Here is a 15,470-nt window from a genome sequence, read left to right on the forward strand (position 1 = left end):
ATTAACGCTCAGCACTTTCAAATATGCCTTGGTTTCCCCTTGGTATGCTGCATACCCATGATTTCCTCTTCATCACCACTACCAGGAATCTGGGTGTCCCCCCTCATCTTCCACCTGTGCATATACATACAAATATACACAGGAACATATGCATTCCTTTGATCCCAGGCCCCTTGGGAACTGGGACTATAGACCAGCTTATAGTCAAAACTCTTCAAAGCAAGGGGGTCTACGTGTTAAAAGCACAAGGATTTCCAGTGTGTGATGTCTACCTGTTGTCACACATGGAACTGAAAGGCGTGTTTACACCGACGGAAACAAATAATGAGACAAACCTAGAAATCCATTGAAAAAAAAAAAAAAAATGGCCCAACACACACAGATTGTGTGTGCAAGCATGAGCTGAACCAATTGCAGATCAGTTTATGGTATGTTTAAAGCTCACCCCTACACAGCTACACCGTTGTGACTTTCTCCATCAGGACCAGTGCTCTGGAAGAGGTTATTGTGTTTTACTGCAGAGCCACGTTTCAGCACTGGCTTCTGCTCTCAGCTAAAAAAATCCTCAGGCTTCAGCAACATCCAGGAACAAACTAACAAGTCACAGCAGTCCTCCTCCTTCTCCTCCGTGTCTGCTCACAGACAGGGGCTCACTTTCCCTCTGCCGGTGTTTGCTGCAGCTCTGGGAAGAGCAGGAAGGGCAGGATGCGTCCATTGCCAGAGCTGGCTGCCAAGGCAGGAGCTCACGCTTGCTGCTGGCTGGACCGAGCTCACCGCACCGGCACTCCAGCTCCCTACTGCCAGCCAGCAGGAGCAGCAATCAGCAATCCTCTCCTCCTCCAGCAGTGCCGTGAGGTTTAGCTATCAGGAACCGGTGGGATGCAGCCAGAAGGAGATGCAAATCTGGACTGCAATATCCCTTTGTCCATGGCAACGTGCCTCTCTCTCAGGTTACATCTCCAAATTGGACTGCTGCTCCTGCAGAATAGGGATTTGATATATCGTCACAAGCAAAACAGCTACTTCTTTTTCCCCCAGATATTAAACTTTTGCAGACACGCTGCTGTAAAACATCTACTCCGAGTACATGGAAGTGGGAAACGCCGCCAAACAGCCCGCAGGGCTGTTGGGCTGCTGCCGCCGCCGCCATGTTGGACGGTGCACGGCGGCCCCCGCCAGACGCTAGGTGTCTCTCTTGTCCCACACAACGCGGCCTGGAAAATCCCTCAGGGAAAATTTGTGCATTCAAATGAATTACAGATCAAACTGGAACCGGAGTATTTGTCTTAAAAGTTTCATCTACGTAGTCGGAAAAAATAAAGCTTAACTGCTGGCAGTTGAAAGGCGATCCTTTGCTCGCTGCAGTGGTTCAGCATTTGAGGGCCTCCTGTGGTAGCCCTGAACTCAGCATGGGGACGCATCTCGTGTCCAAGACACCAACCCAACCACCCGCCTCTGAACCACCGGACTGCTCTGCAGAAACGGTGAATGTCCCTCAGCAGGCAAAAGTACAGAAACAATTAAAGAAAAACGTCATGTTCAGCCAGGTGTTTTTCCTCAAGGAGGGAAAAGTAAATCGAAGTCCAGTCCTCTCATCTGTCCATTTCCAGTCACCCCTAGGAGGACAAGCAGATGGAAGCCAAGTGGGAGCGATGGAGAAAGCTGTTTCTACCTAATGACCTTTGTGCCTCTCCATCATCACCAACGGTCCGTAATTCACCTCAAACACAAACCAGGCCATGGAGCTGCGTGCAAGGGCCTTCTTGCTCAGAGGACACACACAGGAGCAGAATCAAGCAACAGGTAAGTTGCAAGGAGTAAAAGGGGCTGCAGGCACCTTCCAGCAAGCACTGGAGAAGAGGTGGCTGCATGGTAGGGATTTACTTGGCACACGGGCAGGGCCGCCATCCATTCTGCCCCCTGCCAACAGGGGTTGGTGCTGAGCACTCTTGGACAAAACCCTCCTGGCAGCCACCCCCATCTACTTGACCAGGTAGCACTAGAAGAGGCTGGTCAGGCACTTTAAATGCCAGCAATAGCTCAAAATTGCCCTTGGAGGACCATTACAACTCAACCAGAATTGAACAGTATTGTTCAGGCACAATCCCTTTCCCAAGAAGAAGGAAAACAAGTCCCATGACCCAGTCTAAAGTCACCTGCAGGCACTGAAGGAGGGGAAACAGAAACTAATATGGAAGACAGTTACCACTCAACAGCCTGAGCTGCCTCTGTAGGCTTCTGTAAGATCAGACACGTACAAGGAGAAATACATTCAAGGTTAAGCTAAAACCCAAGTCATCTGAATCTGGAACCTTTTCAGCTTAGACAGTCTGTCACCCTTTGTGACAGATATGTGACAGATCCTAGAGGACACCCTGCCTTCCCCATTGCCAAGCAAGAAGCCCAAGCTGCAGCACAGACCTTCATTTGTGCCTCTACGAGAGCGTCTGGTGCATTCCTCTTATCAGACACTGGGGTCCTGTGCTCCAGCAAAAGTCAGACACAGATTTGGATTTAAACCCCTGTCCTTCAGAAACCTGTCCCACCCTTCAGAGCCTGGCTAAGGGCACCTGTGACACAGGGAAGGGTAGTGGCAGCAGGAAAGGGACAATTTAGGATAGCACTACGACCACCTCTCTTCCCTTGACAAGGTCAAGCCACTCCCTTCTCTTAGTCCCAGGAGAAAAAATATGCACCTTTCCTGTAGGCAGCCTTCACCCAGTGCTCCTCACCCTCCCTGCAGGGAGCCAAGGTTACCCAGAGAAATCCCTGCACTGCTCCATCCCCATGCCACTCCCCTGCACAGGCACCATTATTTGTTAGTCAGCTACAGTGAACATGCTGAACGGCTCCATTGCTCTTCTCAAAAAGCTTTTCATTCCTTACTGTCTTGCCAGCTCCTGATCAAAATTCAGTAGTACCGCAGTACTTGCCTGCACTATGTTTCTCCGTGGAGCAGTCACTGATGTGTATTCAAGTTCGAAGGAGGAACAGCTATGGCATTGCAAACAGAACTGAGAGCAACAAGGGTACAAGAATGTCTTCTGACAAAGTTTGGGCTTCCTGTCCTTAACCTCTCTCATGCTGGGCTGCAGGTACAGTGCAGAAAAGCCTTGGATAATCCATGGCTATTATTTTCTGTGGAAAAAGACTGAATCCTACAGTAGCAGGAGTGATTTAAAATCCCCAAAGAAGCCCTAATGATTAACTCCACTCCTCTTCCGTGCTTCTCAGGAGACAGTGATGTTCTGCTTTCTGCACCAATGTGCAGCAGCATGTGTGCTGAGAGCTCAAGGAACCCAATACAGAAAGATGCACTGAGCTGTTTTATAGTCCAGCTAAGAGGGAGTGCAGCCTTGAAACAGAATGAACCAAAAGGCCATATTTGCAGTCAAGCCTCCCCAAGGCCTAGCACTTCACACCTATTTTTTCAGGGTGTTTTTGCTGCTGTTCTGCCTGTCAGGCAGCACAGGGTAAAGCAACCTTAAGAGAAGCATGAGTCAGGGCTGCTGAAATGATCTGTTTACAAGTCACAGCTACCATATAGACAGATTAATTAAGATACACTGTATGACTCAGTTCCACCTTATATTCTCAGCAATGTCCTGATCCTTTAAATCCCACACATGCATATATATTCACACACAGGCACACACAGAGTTAACCTCCTTCATTGCTGAAGGTAGATCTGCACCTATATTTATGCAGTATAAATGTCTGCTGCTTGAGGCACGCCAGCCCTGCACTGAGATACCTCCACATGTAACAGACTAAGCAACCAGCAAGGATGGGCCAGAACACCCCCGAGATCAGGACACACCACTGTCATGGCTGTAAGCTGCAGTTTAGCAACAGGTGAGTCCTGGACAGGAGTCTATGGTGGTTTTGTCAGCAGGCTGGGCACTCTCCCCATGTAAGATGTGCATGGGAAATCACTGACCAGGAAGCACCTCTGTAGAAGAGGGGCAGATAAACACGTGCTCCTGGCTGCTGCATTCACCTGACACACTGGATCCGATGTTTCCAGAAGTGCCCTGCTCTGAGCCTCTCTCACTGCCCTCACCGCACAGCCCAAACCACCTTGCTTCATAGCACCTTTCCTCTTCAGCAGACCAAAACACCTAAGAAGAGTTTGTGACAGCATAGGAAACTTGGCAAAGTTCAAGATCCCTTCCCACAGCAATTAAAACCCTCTGCCCCCAAACCTCACCTTTCTGCCAGCCCTCGTTTAGTCAAGCCCGAAATGACGATAGGATCAAAAGGTTCCTCCGTCCCAGAGATGGTTATTCCCAAGGGGCCGCCATATCGCTTCAGTTCCACTGTGTAGATAATAGCACCGGTTGTCTCCTGCTCATCTGAAAGAGAAAACAGGAATGCTGAATTTTTTAATTAGTTACATGAAAGAGCTCATAAGAAAGACTTGCAGGATTTAGAAGCAAAAGCCTGAGGTCTTCAGCCACGCTCAAACCAAATAGGATTTTAACCTTCCAGACTCCATTTAAGGGCAGAATAACAAAAATAGACTATAATCAATTGGAAAGTGGTGACTGGACAGGCGGCAGCCCTTATCTTTGTTGGTTTGCACTACCTATTGAGAAATGTCATTACAGTGGACAGGCACCAGTTTGCATCAGGATTTCTGTACCAGAGTTATCTTCATCCTTCCTAATCTTCAATTTGACCAGGTCTTCACACTGCCTTAAAATCTGCACAGCATCCTCCATTGAGCAATTGTCGAGTCGGATGTTATCAATAGCTAACAGCTTGTCTCCCGGCTCCAAGGTGCCAGTTCTACGTGGAAAGGAAAAGAAAACTAAAAGTACATTTGTATTTGCCTTTCAGATCCCATGACACATTCAGTCCTGCAGTGGCAATGACAATATTAACTTTTTGCTGTCCTTGGTCTTTTCTGGGAAACAACCATGAATGAGTCTGGTACAATTGTAACTTAAAGAGAGGAAGTTTGTGTAGAGTGTGCATCAATACAGAACGAGGCAGGAAGATTAGATATATAGCCTGGGTAACCTACAGCACTGAAAAATGCCTGATGTTTAACTGACAGATATTCTACCTTTTATGGAAACTCCTGTATGAGCACTCTTACAAATGTGCCCTCCAGCAGCACTAAATTCCTCTGAAAGCCTTGCTATGAAGTGTTGGGATTGGAGGGGAAGTCAATAAATGCTGAGTTATTTGCACAGTTCTCCACCAGTGCCCACAATTCACTCACTCTGTTCACCTGACCAGGAGCTGAGACATGGCAAACTACCCTAGTACTGCCATAGTACCTTACGGGATATATGAAGCCCTTTACCACATGCTCTTAAATGCTAAACGTCCATGTCCTATAGGGTCAGCAGACATCTGAATCAGTGCTCTGGCCACCTTCTCCATTAGCTCAACTCTACTTGCTTCAATACAATCAGTTTTTATTGTAAATCCTACTGTGGTCTAGAGACAAACCTCTAGGGTTGAGATCTCCTTGGATGCTGGCAAAATCCAGACCCAAGTGCTACTGCTTGGGCTTCATTCTACCTCTCATTACTGGGCGAGACATTTTGAAATGGGTTTGGCAGATGGGAAATTCTGCACTCACCTATGTGCTACGCTCCCCTTCTTGATGTCAGAGATGATCAAAGGCTCCCCAGGCTTTCTGCTTGCAGCTGCAAAAGAGACACGTGGGTACAAGCTTGGTATTGGGTCTGCTATATAGGATGGGGATAGTTAATGGGGAGTAGGAGTCAGAAAAAAAGGAAATTTATATTTCTTTGACAAAATGATGCTCCACATTTGAACTCTGGAACCCACATCAGGAAAAAGAAGGAGGAAACCCCTCCAAAAGTTTGTTGGTTGCCCTTTGCCCAAGTTAGCCAGCTACTTCCTTTGGATTTCTCCTGAAGGGGAGAACCTCTGGTGTCCAGCAGCAAGAGGTGCGATTACCTGACCCCAGAACTGTTAAACACCCGCTCACCCACATCTACGACACAAGACAGCAAGTGAGTCCACAGCTGCGGCAGTAGTCGGACATTAACACTGCTGCCTAGGGAGTACCTAGCTCAGCGCTGTGATTAATATAAGCATTCCTGTGTTCTTGAAGTAAAGTGGGCTGGGAAATTTTTCAGGTGGAAAATAACCCAGGAAAAAACTAGTTAAAACAGTGTTTTCCAGCTGGTTCAGCTCCTCAGGCCACTTCATCATACAACTGATAAATTAGGTCTGGTCTCGGTGCTGGAGCTGGAAGGAGTGGTTTCCAACTCTTCCCTCCTGCCTGACCCTGATAACTTTTTCAGCCCACAAGAGATGTGAGTACACATCTCTGAGAACATTTGCATTTTCAAATTTGCCTGCAAGACCTGCTGCTCTCTTGAGAAATCTGAGGGAGATTTATGACTCAACCCCACCCTGACCTCTCTGCCATCCACACACCAAACATATGCCAAGAGCATCCTTTTCACCCTGCGTCACTCCCTCCTGCCTTGCTATGGGAATTGCATCATCTCGTTTAAAGCTGACAGAAGCTTTAAACTGTGTGGGAAGGAAGAAACTCACAGCATCTGAACATATCACATGCAGGTCAGAGATTAAAATATCTGTGAAGCATGTAGCATCAACCACACGGAGATCCACCTGCCTGAAAAGCAGTTAAGAGTACCCCTGAAAGTCAAACATAAAGGAGTAAGTGCTTCCTCTTAGCAACCTCTCTGCTCTAGATTCTTCTGTTGTTTACATTCATTTATGAGATTTTAAAATGTTATGTGCTAATCCGTCACTTTTAAGGATACTCTCTCCCAGATATAACTAAACTTTCTGTACTGAACAGAGAAAAAAAACAGCCAATCTCAGACGTAGCAGGGCTGAGTATAAAAGTTAGGTCAGACAGAGAAGATCAGACCCTGACTGATTTTATAATAGTCACAGAAATGCGACTGCTGAATGATACAGAGCCTAGAAGAATTATTTTCCCCCTGTCTTATGGGAGTGTGGTGCCAGAGAATTTTGGTGTGGACACTCATGTTCAGCTTGCAGCCATGGATCAAAGAGAAGCAAATGGGTTGTGGAGATTCACCAAGGGCTTGTGCCTATATTCTACCTGTCCATGGCATGGACCTGCCAGCAGATAGACTGACACACGCCCGGCAGAGCTGAGCGGTGAGAGGGAAGAGTGGGATGCAGCAGCCAAAATCAAGGCAGAAATCCCCTCCTCTAATTGAGAAGATCACACACCATTGGCTATCAGCACAAGGGACAAAGATGTAGCACTCTTATTAATACTGCTGTTCTCCTTTTCAATATAGGAGACATATTTGCTGCTGTGAGAAGTGTACAATGCGCTGGTCCAAGCATTGGTGATGAGAGACCCTGTGAACACACCCTGAGCCCTGGGTCAGGCTGGCATCGCTGCATGTTTAATCGCTCCCTAGCCTGGTTCTGTCAAAATGATCCAGGTTAGCAAAAATACTTTTCACTGTAAGGTTTGTTTACTGGTTTCGAAGCAGAGGCAATGTGACAGAAAGGGGTTAGGGTGGATCTCCACTGTCCTGGTGTTGGTTGGGGACAGCCATCTCTAAACCTGACTCAGCCACAGCTGGAACAATATTGTCCAGAGACTGTAAACACTTGAAAGGGCAAAAAACGGGTAAAGAAAAAATCCATAAAAGCAAGTATAGACAACAACATGCCTCAAGCTCTGCAGAAATGGTGGTTATCTCAGAGTCTGCCTTAAAAGCCCTGTGACACATGGGGAGATCCTGCCCACAGTCAATCTCTGAGCAGACAGTGAGACCTCATCCTTCTGCAGCTCCACAATTGGCATCAGCACTGAACGCAGTACAAGCTTCCCGTGTCAGAAGCAGGGGTGACAAACCAAGTGCTTTCTGCCCATCAGCTGGGACCAGGCTGCCCCCAACTGCCCCAGCCACCGTGGGACCCACGTTTTTAACAGTCTTGAGCTGTTCGCACAGGGTGACAACTTGCCCCTGCATAACAGCTGCCTGTCTACAAGTGAGAGCACTGCAATTTCACTGAAGCAGTAGCTCAGTTCAGGTCAGAGGCATTAGGTATGTAGTTATCTAGTAAGATTTTGGATAAACCATTTCCAATTTGCCTGCGATTAACAAAAAAAAAAAAAAAAAAGCCACCTTAACCTACATTACTATTTTATTAGGGCTGTGGTCTGCGGCGTTAAGGTGCTTGCACAGATGAGTAAAGCCATTCATTTCTGCTGTCAATGTGGTTATTTCTCTTCAAAGAACACTGCCCTGGTAATTCTGTTTGCTTCAGGAAGACACAGTTTGGATGCCCAGCCTTGCCTCTGGGTCTCGCTTTCCGGTCTGTAAAATGGAGACAGCAGCAAAGGGAGTCAAGGGAAGAGATGGATCGAGGCACAGAAGCAGAAGCTGGTGTGCAGAAACCCAGGATCTCTCTCAGCAGGTGCTCTGGTTGTGGTCTCCATCTGCCAGGGCAAACCACTTCAGGTGGAAGTAGGCCCTTTTTCAGATACATTTGTATTTTTGGTGGTTTATCAGTACAAAAGATAGTTTAAATTGGCTCCACTGGCCCAGAGAAAGCTCCATAAATCATCAGCTGGTGAAAGTAGAAGCATGGGGTGGGGGAGAAACTCAAAATGAAAACACTGCTTGGTGGTGGTGACAGGACAGTGATAAAAAGGTGAATTGATCAATACTGTTATTTACTTTTTATAAATTGCTTTCAGTCTCTTACCACCTCTTCTGGGATTCTGGCTCACTCGGTGTTTGCTCTGTGATGGATGATGAGGCCAGAAACACATGTCTGGTTCGTGTTTTTAATAGAATGCATAATGACTCGTGTATTGGTAAATTATTCCTCTCCAAGGAGCACGAACACATCTCACACACATCAACCCATTATAAATGCCCTTTGTTATTGACCAAGCCATAGCAGCACTCTGCCAACGTGTAATTAAAGAAACTGTAATAATGCCATAAGAAAACATTTAAGAAAGTAAGCAATTATAAATAGGAAAAACAAACAAAATCAGAAACCCAATAGGCTCAGGATAGCTAAGGAATGAGAAGAGGAATACAAGCAAATCAGAATCAATTACAAAAAGCAGCAGTGAAAATCAAATTCCCAGCACCCAACTTTTTGCTCTATCATTCATTAGTTTTATCAACCGGTGTAGAAATTATCAGTGCTTCCAGCAGGATATTTGCCTCACCACAGATCTATTTCCCTTCAAAATCTCCAGACAGCAAAACCAGGACAAAATATCCCACTTTGGTAAAAGCACCAGAGTGAATCAGCTGCAAATCCCAGTTGAAGCTGCAGTGTTAGCGAGGGAGCAGGACTGGAGGCTGCCGGGCACACTGCTGCTTACAGACACACTCTGCCGGGCTGGTGGCAGGTCCCAGGTTAATCCAGTGCCAGCAAAGCTAGATTTGCTCGGCTCAGAGATCCATCTTCTCACTAGGACAGTGATTACACTGCTTAAGCAACTTAATCGAAGTTATCTATCTACCCAAATTCCGGTTTTATCGCCTGCAAGCAGATATACTACCTATTCCTTATCTGCAGTACTTCATGCCAAGGGCACAGGAACTGATTTGTTAAGATATATAAAGGTAATTTGATAAACATGCTATATAAAGCATTAATGCATATCTAAAATGAATGGTAATTTCAGTATCTGTTTAAACAGCAACAACAAAACACCTGCACCCTGAAGTGAATTTCACAACTAGCCCTTGGAGAGGATATTTGAGACAAACAAAAAAAAAACCAAACCAACACAAAATATTTTGTGTAATCAACTATCATTTTCCAGAAGCTAATAACAAATCTGTATCTTAAGAGGCCAGGCATTGAACATACACAAATATACGACTATTAGCTTCTCGCTGTTGGAGATTTTAATTTGTAAGAGATTTACAGAAAACCTACAAAGGCATAACTGTATCATTAGAACTGAATGCAGCCAGCAAGATCAGAGCATTTAAGGCATGTGTTCTGCTAATGGAGTTGAGCAGTTCAGGCTAATGAGAGCCAAATCTTCACACCCCTGTGTCAGAAATCTCAGTTTGCTCGTCTTTGCATCCCCACCATTCAGAGCACCTCAGAGGTCCCAGCAAACAAGTGAGCTTCACAGCCCACACAGCTCTTTGAATCATGATGAGCAGAAAGGAGCGAACATTTTCCTCTTCAATCGGAGCAGCTGTTTTACTAATGCAGCCTTCTCCCTGGGACAGAAACTGAGGCACTGGAGTACAGTTAAAACAAGAGCGATTTTCCTGGCTTCTTGTCCCTTCACCCCTGGATGAAGTATGCAGTGCACACAAGGCAGTTTCAGTGTTTTGCTTTCCTAATTTTCATTCAGCAAATGTAGGAGACTGAAATGAGGCTTGAGGACACCGAGGTGCCACAAAAATACAAAAAACAGCCAGTGAGAGACTCAACCTCTGGATTTCTTATTCATCCTTTGAATGGGAAGGGGAAATAATGCTATATGCATCTATTTGCATTACATGCCTTTGTTTGCTGCATCCTTTTGCCACGTTGTTTGAGCAGGGGGAAGAAACCCATCTGTGCATACAGGCCACAACAGGGGGCCCACCCAGCCCAAGCCTTCTCTTTCTGGAAAACCCTGAGACCTCAGAGATGAAATGCCCTCAGCAAACAGCTGCCCCTCACCAGGAACAAGCACGGACTCTCTCTGCATGTTCATCCCAGAACCAGCAGTGCCTGTCCTCCTCATACAAAAACCTCCTGGGTTTTCAGCCCTTTTATGAGGCTTTCCAGCAGATTTATGGTTCCTCCTGCAGCCAGCTCCATTACATGAACTCTTCCAATGCATCCATCAAGACTCTTGCTCTCCCCCCCCTTACTTAGCCTATCTCCCAATTAGCCCTGAGAGCCGCAGCACAGCAAGATCTTGATCGCTTTTATTTCTTTAGTGCTCCTCTGATGAGGTTGTAACACTTTCTGCCCATGTAAAAAGGCAACAGCAAACCTTCCTAGATAGAAGAATTAACTACAGATGAGCCTGATGAAGCCGAGATGTAAAACTCAATGAAAGCAACTCATCTTTCATCTACAGTGTAGCTGGATCACAAAGTTTATGAAACAACCCAATTCTGTGGCCACAACAGTACAAGGGGTCTTCTACTGACCCCTCCAGCTTGTCATCTATTTAACTTGCTCCAGTTTTATAGAGTAGGGAACAGGAATCCAGTGTGGGAGGCCAGTAAACCAAGTCCTCTACTTTAAAACAGTAGTTATACGCTTTTCCTTGTCAGAAGGAAAGCGGTAAAAGCTGTTTCTAGACCTATACAAGCATTCAAATCAGCAGAACTGGGAGGAACTAAGCAAAATAGAGAAGAGTTATTTTTACCTCTTTTCTCTTGCTGCTTGCATCACACTCCTGCATTCACATCATGTCTCTGTAGGAGTTACTTACCATAAGGCTGCTTGCTTTGGTTTTAATGTTTGAAACTGGTATATTTATCTGCCCAGTCAGAGGCAGAGTGACAAATGATGATCTAATTTGCTAAGGGTCATGTGGATATAGGCTTATACAGACTAATATATGAAAACAGAATTAGGATTCAACTAGCATTTCATCCTTGCCATGGCATTTTCTGATTGGCCGTCTTTTGCTCCATTTGTAAATATAATTTTGGCTTTGACTCAGTGGAGGACTGAAATATCTCCTAAGTTCATGCGTATGCATTACTTAATGTCCTGCAAACTTGTTGAACAATCAAATCTATTATATTGTTTAAAATCTGCTTTGTAGTTGGATAATGGGTATCTAACTATTTAAAACCCAGGGGTCAGTTTCCTTTTATTTAGCAGTGTTTTTAAAAAAGTGTGTGAAATCAATTTTTTAAACAAATTTAAAATGAAAACATTTTCAACCTAAAAATACGTTTGAAGTGTAAATGCATATCTGAAGCAGATCCCATTTAAGTGAGACTCCACAAATAAAAACTAATATTCTTGCTGGCAACTCCCAGGTTCATTTTGCTCTCCAGCCCTAGGTACAAACTATTCTTTGAAGCTTAAACAGGGTGAAACCCTGGCCATGCTCATGCCAGGAGCTTTTTGCTACCAGATCCATCGTCCTAGGTTGCCACCTGAGACTGCAATGCCAACACAGTGGGCAGGGCAGCAGGTTGGGAACCCAGAACAGGCTGGGATGCTGCGCCATGCCCTGCTCCCCCCACCAGTGAAATGTCCTTACAGATACCCCACTGCTTTTGGAAAGCACTTTGATGTCTTCAGACAGTAATTGCTACCAAGCCAAATGTTAAATACTGTGCTGTTGCTTGTAATGATTATCCTCACGGCACAAACAGGGGAAGCTGGGAAGAGAGAGAAGAAATAACACAGGGTGCAAAGCCATCACCTTGTCGATGTTCAAGTCACTCCTGAGAATCCCCCACTTAGACCAGAACACCTCCAATTAAGTCATTAACTAATGCTGTAAATGCCAACAGGTAATAGCAAATAGCTTATCTATTTTAATGAAACCTAGTTTTAAAGTGTCCCTAGCGACTCCATTCCCCAGACACAGTTGGGTCCATGCTCCTGAGGGCTTAGACGCAAGATCCCATTACTGCAGTCTCACAAGCTGCTTTGTTTCATCTGAGAGGTGGTGGCAGCCTCTGGGCATGGCAAATCTGAAATGATTCAACCCAGTTTACCCCACGGTGAAAGACGGATGAGTGACATGAGAACTGCTCACAAGTGTCATAGAGGAAAATTTCACTGATGCAAGGCATAACAAGACCCCAAGTTAGCCAGAAATTTGGGATGGATCTGCCTACATCATCCCCTTACAGCATCCTCTCCAAAGAGGCCAAAAAGTCTTTAAATGAAAAATACACTTCAGAGGAGAAACAGAGATAATTAACCAAGAGTGAGCAGAGAAGAGAGAAAAGAAAGAAAAAAGGTTTATGTCTCGTTCTCTCAGTGCCCACCAAGTCTTGGCACATGGATCTCCTCCCTCTGTGGCTGGGGTTAGGCAATGCAACGACTCCCAGCAAACCCTGCCCATCACCCTCCTGTCCCTGAAGTGCCTTCCCCCCACCTCTAAGGCCCGCCACCCTCGTCATCCTCCTCCTCCTCTTGGCAGTTTCCCCTCTCTTCCCTTCAAGTTGTGGGTTCACCTCACACTTGCTCTCCTCCTGCCACCTCTCCCTGCAAGGGTCCCACCAGACCCAGATAATTCTTTTTTAAAAGGAATATAATACAACTGTGAGCAAGGAAATAAAAATAACATTACTAATAATATAATATAATATTAGTCTGTGGAACAGATCAACTTATCAGTTGAGACGCACCCTTTGCCTCAACGCTTTATCCAGCTGCTTTTCTTTGTGGTCACCAGCTCATGGAGGCAGGAACCCCACATCTAATTCAGTTTGGGATAAATCAAAAGCACTGGAAGTGCTACCAGGAAAACCCCACATAATCTTATCTCTCTCCGGTGGGCCCCTCTGATGTGCCAGGGCAGAAAGTAGCAGCTCTTGCAACTGCTAGAGCAAGTCTGAGCAATACTTACAGCTGATTGTAATTCCAAGCTCTACACCTCTTTTCTTGGGCAATTTAACATGGAAAGTACCGCTGCTGGGTATGACAGACTCTGTAAAACCAAAAGCAGACAAAAAAAGAAAATTGGAGAAAAAAAGGAGTTTTCAGTTGCATGGATGGTTTCATTGGAACCAAGAAAAACAAGCCCATAAACCTCAGCTTTATTGGTTCAAATAAAGTTGTTATCTGAGGCCCTGTGGACCTTAGGTTAAAATTTGGATTCTCATTAAAAATACATGCTCTGAACATCAAGTGAAGTGCTTACACCACATTGTATTTCAAGATTGAGGCAGCTCTCTCAACGTAAAAGGAAAAAACCTTTCTTTTTTCTTTTTAATACAAAGCTGCACATTACCCCCAGCCAATAGTTTTGGCTCCCTCATTGCTTCAAGGCCATAAATCAATATAAATCTTATTCATATTAATGGACAAATATTTAAAGTGCAGGTGGCCTCTTCAATTATTCCTTAGGCTTACCTCAGTCAAGTGGTAAACACAAGGCATTTACGAAAGGATCAGAAGAAGGACCCTCTACCTCAGTGCACATTAGAGAACAACAAAAAATAGAAAAGGTCTTCACAGGGTCTTCTTACTCTTCCCTATGAGCTCTAACCAAAACCTCATGTATTTGTGTGAATACACTCCTGCAGGTTAGCAAAGGCACTGGCAGAGTCCTGATGGTAGTGGGGAGCAACAACTCCTTTGGCAACATACCTGCGACATCAAATTCAATCTCAAGCACCACTTTGTTTGTGAGAGCAGCATCACGCAAAAGCTGATTAGCTTCCTCCATAGTCCCATCCTCGGTTGCAATGCCATTGATAGAAAGGACCCTGTCTCCTACTTGTAGCAGCCCACACCTGCAGTCCACATTGGGAAAAGAGGGAAAGGGAAGAAGGAGGCAGGAAAAAAAGAGGAAAGGAGAAAAAAACAACCCCACAACCAGCCATGAGTTACTTTTGTCAGGCAAATGTGTTACATGACACAGAAGTGACAAATCCTGCAGAAGTGACCCCAAAGAGAAGATAACGCATTCTGCAATGCCCATCCCAGCACCGAGAGCCCTTGAAGGGTCACCAGGCAGCAAACCCTTGCGGTTTGCTTAAGTTCAGACATAGTTTGCTCCTAAGTAATCATTTTTGGTTACATTTCCTGCAACTTCCAGGGGAAAAAGAAGTAATCCTCACTTTCCCTAAAGTCAACACAATGGTCAAGAAATGAGAGGGATAAATGCAAGGGCATGTGTCCTCCTACCCTATCTAACGGCACACAGCTCTTCCCATGTGCCTGCACCCTCTGAAACTCAAACTAATGGCACTGAAAATTGCACAGATTCCACTGCTTAATACATGGCTAATATTGAAGCTACAATCCAATGAACTCACTGAAATGTCTCAGCAAATTGGATAATCATTTATCCCTTGTAATTGAGTTTCTGGAAGCCAAATGTACATTGATACTGTTTAACTGCCTCGAAAGGCCAAAATTATTCCGATGCAATAGCCCACCAATGTAACCATAACTGGCCCTTTGGGGTTTTTAGTTTAGACTCACTTTCTCCAAGAACACAGATCAGCAGGTTTTTTTTTACTTTGGAAGAAAAACAATGATGGCAAGGCCCTGATGGCAAGGAGATACACTGCTACAGCATGGTTTGTCTCTTATGACCCCTCTGGATTTAGAAGCAGGGTCTTTTCACACATGAACCACTACATTCCTTCATTCCTTACATTCATTATACACCTTACCCACTCTCATCCCCCCCTTTTTTTTTTTTGCGCGTGAAATATACGGCAACACCAGCAAGACGATCAAGTTATCTCCCACAGCTAATCTGAACTAGCCTGTGGCTCTACAAAATCAAGAGTGTAGTGTTCCCTGTGACTGGCCATGGGCAA

At 45.2% G+C, this 15,470-nt stretch overlaps 1 protein-coding gene across 4 annotated transcripts in view; it reads right to left on the reverse strand.

Moving 5' to 3' along the window:
- Positions 1-15,470, reverse strand: part of GRIP2 (glutamate receptor interacting protein 2) — a 291,325-nt gene that overhangs the window by 19,384 nt on the left and 256,471 nt on the right. For all 4 annotated transcript variants that reach the window (XM_032994911.2, XM_032994913.2, XM_032994912.2 and 1 more), the window contains 5 exons: positions 14,287-14,432; positions 13,544-13,624; positions 5,597-5,663; positions 4,646-4,791; positions 4,211-4,355 (listed from right to left, as the gene is read on the reverse strand). In XM_032994911.2, the coding sequence (XP_032850802.1) occupies positions 4,211-4,355; positions 4,646-4,791; positions 5,597-5,663; positions 13,544-13,624; positions 14,287-14,432 (585 nt within the window). The remainder of the gene's footprint in view (positions 1-4,210; positions 4,356-4,645; positions 4,792-5,596; positions 5,664-13,543; positions 13,625-14,286; positions 14,433-15,470) is intronic.

This window comes from Tyto alba, unplaced genomic scaffold, assembly GCF_018691265.1.
Source record: "Tyto alba isolate M040663 unplaced genomic scaffold, T.alba_DEE_v4.0 Super-Scaffold_3, whole genome shotgun sequence".
In the NCBI taxonomy this organism is placed as follows: Eukaryota; Metazoa; Chordata; class Aves; order Strigiformes; family Tytonidae; genus Tyto; species Tyto alba.